Source organism: Electrona antarctica, assembly GCF_951216825.1.
Source record: "Electrona antarctica genome assembly, chromosome: 4".
NCBI classification, from domain to species: Eukaryota; Metazoa; Chordata; class Actinopteri; order Myctophiformes; family Myctophidae; genus Electrona; species Electrona antarctica.
Genome location: NC_136809.1, coordinates 47,552,350 through 47,557,699, shown reverse-complemented (window position 1 = coordinate 47,557,699; position 5,350 = coordinate 47,552,350). Strand labels below are relative to the sequence as shown.

At 41.3% G+C, this 5,350-nt stretch overlaps 1 protein-coding gene across 1 annotated transcript in view; it reads left to right on the top strand.

Moving 5' to 3' along the window:
* Positions 1 to 3,609: 3,609 nt before the first annotated feature.
* Positions 3,610 to 5,350, top strand: part of exoc1l (exocyst complex component 1 like) — a gene marked incomplete at its 3' end in the record, with an annotated part of 2,630 nt that continues 889 nt past the window's right edge. Inside the window, exons 1-3 of the mRNA XM_079498598.1 lie at positions 3,610 to 3,688; positions 3,890 to 4,026; positions 4,878 to 5,053. Coding sequence (XP_079354724.1) covers positions 3,906 to 4,026; positions 4,878 to 5,053 — 297 coding nt within the window. The 5' untranslated portion in view covers positions 3,610 to 3,688; positions 3,890 to 3,905. The remainder of the gene's footprint in view (positions 3,689 to 3,889; positions 4,027 to 4,877; positions 5,054 to 5,350) is intronic.

The following is a 5,350-nucleotide window of genomic DNA, read 5'->3' as shown; positions in this document are numbered from 1 at the left end:
ATGGAGCGGGCGGTGGGGGGGTTGGGGGGGGGGGGGGGCGAGGAGGGAGGGCGGTGTGTGTGTGGGGGGGGGGGGGGGTCGGGGGGGGGGGCTGGACCCTGAGTTGGGTAGAAAAACAGGAGGCCTACTTCATATTACGACGTACAGGCATGCGCAGTGGACACAGCAGAGCTGCAAGTACAGTATGATGAGTGATCATATACGAAAGAGAGAGAGAGAGAGAGAGAGCAGCAAGCAAAAGGCAACATGTTTGTAGACTAGTAATTACAGCTATTCAAGCGACTCGTTTAATGCCATTGCCAGACAGATTTATATTGATATCTGTTATAAAAAATATTATGGGATTCTGCATGTTTTACGACCTATATTGTGATGAATGATTGATCTGTGCATGCAGTCTGTCTAAACCCTTTATGAATCAATTGCCCATTCTTTTCAGTATTTTTATATAAAAATATGCACATCGAAATTAATCTTTTCCCTTTATTTGTGCAATGCTGTTCATTTATAACATCTTAAATACAGCACCCGTCTCTAGTTGTACAATCAAGTTGTATGTTGTATATTATAATTGTTGTTGTTATCGTTATAATAAATAGTATTATTATTTTCCTTTTTTCTTTGTCAATGCCAATGGTGGTTGGTGCAGGGGTGCGGGGATAGGATTAAAAAAACGAGGCAAGGATGCAAGCCACCTAGTTGGCAAAGAATTTGAATTAAGTTTTACTTGCATTTTCTGTATGCCTGTAGGCCTATACCTGTCATTTTCCTCTCTAAAAATGAAATAAGAATGTATTTAAAAAAACAAAACAAAAAAAAAGCACCCGTCCCCATATCATACACAAAGGCAATGTGATTTTGCAGGGCACGTGATGTCTGGACTGGACCGCTGGACCTGGACATATTGTTTTAATGAATGGGGTGGTGATCATCATCATCATCACTCACACAGAGCAGATGCTGCGGTACAATCGGAGGTACACGTAACGTTACACAACCACCACCAGGGTGTCCACCAGGTCGTCGAGGAGGAAGGGGGTTTCCCTCGACAGCCAATCAGACGCGCTGCTGCAGTCCATGACGTGGAGGCTCAACTGTGGATTCCCTTTAGTGAAGTTCAAAATGTTTTAAGGAAGGAAGCTAGGGCCTAGGGAGGACTTGCTACACACTTAATTAGGCTATAGACTCATTTCAGAAACACAATTTGCATGTGGAAATAAAACAACTAAAATAAGTATGAGCACATAGCCCTTTCAAATGTTTTTTATGCTAATTCCAGGTAAAGGTATAAGCTATATTTCATATAGTGAAAATAGCAACTTCTACAATTAAGCTCACAACACATTTTGCATTGTGAGCTTGTAGATTTTCAATTTTCACTATTAGGCCTGATATTTTGTGCAATGTACTGAAATTATTTTTGCCCATGGTTACGTCGGTACAATAGGCTTGGTCATCAGCACGCTCGATAAAACTCTGATGTCATATACGGTCATCACCATCATGGCATGGTGGGTGTTGTGTCACAGTAAACCTCCTTATGTTATGTGGGGGGGTGGTTTCCATCTTTTCAGATGTGGGTCCGTGGTCAATATACATTTGAATTGGGGGTCCTTGTTGACCTTACAATATTTGAGAACCACTGTGGTCAATTGCATCTTCCTCACTCATCTATCTCTGTTGGTTGAGTGGCGGTAGCTGAGTGGGTAGAGAGAGGCTGTTTGGGAATCGTAAAGGTCACAGGTTCGACCCTCAGCTATAGCTCAATGCACGTGTCAAAGTCTCCCTGAGCCAGACACTTAACCCCTAGCAGTAACCCACAGTACTGTGTGAACTTGTGACGGGCTATGTCCCATCTTCTGCATCTGGTTGTTTGGGCTGCTGTGAGATAGGTGTGGAGTTGCGAATGCATTAAATGGGCTTGAACATGCAGACGGACATGAATGAATGAATACCTTATTAATTGCCATGATGATGTCACAGTAGGTTTCATAGACACTATCCTGTATTCTTCTCTAATCTGCTTCTGGTAAGGTCCGAAAATCAAAACTTGTTTATTCAATAATAATAAGAAGAAGAAGATGCAAAAATTCTGTGTGTGTTGGATTGTTTCACCTTCTGGACTTTTTTTTCTCTAGCATCGTAAAAGTACATTCCATGACAGAAGATCAAGGGGACTGTCAGGGGACAGTTCACAATGGTGGACCTCATGTGTTATTCATGAGATTCAACAGTTTTATGAACCCTGTGTCCGTCCACCCGTCCTTCCTCCCTTCCTCCCCATCCTCTCATCTTTCCATCTCAGAGGTAAAAAGCCTTTCCTGAAAACACCCATGAAAACCATCAACAACATAACAGTAGAGCACTTAGCTTTGGAACAGCCTGTCTTTGTTTACACAATTGTGACAAATCTAATGGACCCACACTATTTCCCACAAACAAATCCAATTAGCCCCTTGGCCCCATTCTGTCCAAGGGAGTTTGCCCATGGAAAAGTTATATCCAGTGCATTTCTGATCAACACATCTTAGACTGGAACCAGAAGACATTGGGCATTTGGGACCATGCTAGAAATATAGTTTTGATTACATTAACACATCATCCCTTAGGACGAATGCTTGTTGTTAATCCATAAACAAAATCAATCAATCAATTAATCAACCAGTCAGTCAATTCATTGATTGAATCAATCGGTCAACTGAAGGGTGGTTTAATTAGGTAGTCTCACTAGTCTGTCACTGGCACTCACTGTACATCATAAAGTATCATTCTTTGTGCACTCGTAAACTGAACTCGTAAACTCATACCTGTACTCAAAGCTTGGATAATGGAAAGTGGGAGAGTGCTGTGGGACATCCTCTCCCCACACAACAAACATTTCATCACTGACTTGGCACCATGCCATGAATGGTAAATGTGCACATGAGGGTGTGTGTAATATATGTCAAAGGCAAAGCCAATATGTCAAAGGCAAAGCCCCACACTTAAGATTAAGATGCAGATTGTGTGTGTGTGTGTGTGTGTGTGTGTGTGTGTGTGTGTGTGTGTGTGTGTGTGTGTGTGTGTGTGTGTGTGTGTGTGTGTGTGTGTGTGTGCGTGCGTGTGTGCGTGCGTGCGTGCGTGCGTGCGTGCGTGCGTGCGTGCGTGCGTGCGTGCGTGCGTGCGTGCGTGCGTGGAGCAAATAATCACATATAGCCATACTGTATGATTAAAGCCATCAGATGCCTTTCAGTGTGAGATGCAATTCTAATGGAATGTACATTTAGCAACAGACCTTAATCAATATTGAAATCCCAACCCAACACATTACAGTGGGTTTAATTGAGGCTTAATGATGACATCAGGCCTTAATTGCTGCCTCTCTATTACAGTATATGCCTCTGGGGCTTGTTGTAGTGAAGACAATGTTATACAAAGAGATAGGAACAGGAATTGAATTATGTAAACTGATCACTGCTATACTGTAGCATGCAGTGTGTGTGTGTGTGTGTGTGTGTGTGAGTGTGAGTGTGAGTGTGAGTGTGTGTGTGTGTGTGTGTGTGTGTGTGTGTGTGTGTGTGTGTGTGTGTGTGTGTGTGTGTGTGTGTGTGTGTGTGTGTGTGTTATAGACAGAGCGAAGAGCTCGTGCCACAGTCGTTCCAAGCTTTCTGGACAGAGGAAACCTCACCAACACCAACTATCACATCAGGTTGTAATAGCTTAACCTAATTTAAAATTGTATGTTTGTTCATCTCAATTGTGTGTATTTCTCTGTCCCTTTGTTACCGTTGTACCGTGTATTTCATGTTTCTCACTTTCTGAATGTGTCTGCAAGCCGTCATCCTCAGTCACTCATATTGCTTTGTCTCCTTTATCGGTGTCTTTCCCCCTCACACATCCTCATCGTTAGTCACACATCTTCAGAGATGTCGTCCCTTCGTGAAAAGGAGATGCAAAACGTCTTATTCCGACCTGAGGGACAGAGGTTGGTGGAGTTTATAGAGATTGTGGAGCTGGAGCAGGGAAGGCATTTTCTCTGTGTTTCAGGTATGTTATTTCCTACTGACCATCTTACATATAGTGTAGTGTTTATATATTTTTTTAAATCACTCAGTGATATCTGTTTTGATACGACCTTTCTTTCAAATATTATTTCATTTTCATATAATAAATTCAAATGCAATCCTTGCATGATTGTACAGATATTGCTACAGTAAATGGTCAGGGTTTGTTTACATATTTATTAGAAATCCAGTTACAGCTATTAGGATGCTTTTTGACAGACGATAAGATAATAATACAATAATACAGATGATTTTACTTAATAATTATGGCAGTTTGCTGCAAAATCATTGATCAGATCACTCCTTGTGAGATTTTGTGCCGCCCCACAAAACGCACAATGCACTTAGGCTTAAAATGATTGTTAAGGTCCATTACTTTTATTTCTGATACATTTTTGTGCTGCAATGCATATATTTCAGTGGTTCTCAATCGGTGATCCAGGGACCACTAGTGGGACTTGAAAGGATTCCAAGTGGTCCCCAGCTAAAAATTATGGAGAGAGTTGGTAACCAAATGGACCCTGATAGATTTTTAACTCTTGAGAGATGGACCCTTCGCTTAATTCTACACAATTAGAGAATGTAAAATAATTGTTATTTTGATCAACGTTTGCCTGTTATCTCTCCTATACCAACATCAATACAGCATGGAATTGTGGACAGTCAAAACCTTATCCAGCGACAACAAAATATTCAAAGTTTTGGGTCTGAGAGGCTAAATCTCGTCAGACGGTGGTCCGTGCTGAATATATGGACCTTGATATGAACAGGGTTGAAAACCACTGATATATTTGCCTGAGGAAAAGCAATGTTGTATCTCTACTATATCTGTAGTTCCACAGAGCAAGGAGGTACAGATATGCATCGTCAGATGTCAGACTAAGAAATCCCCAAAGTCTGAATCCAAGGGTTGCCATACCAAACGCTCTCGACTTGAAGATTCCTACAAGAGGACGGAGGTCTGGTCCCTTCAGGACCTGACTCAGATTGATGGACGAGACCCTGATATAGTGAGTTCCTTTATCCACATTTGCTTGGTTTCCGCTTTCTGTTTTGTTTTCTGATTAATATCGGGTACAGGATTTCTGTCCTGGACAGTGGATGGAATACATACCACAAAGTGTATTACAAAGCTTTGCTGTTAATCACTTCGGTTGAATTATAGGTGGGATCATTCATTTTAATTTGACATTCTTCGGTTCTGTGATCAGACAATTTATTGTATCTTATGTATAAAAGTTTGTTAAATTAAAGAATGTCTGAATAGTTAGTGATTTTACACTTACTTCAAATTCAAATTCTGTCAT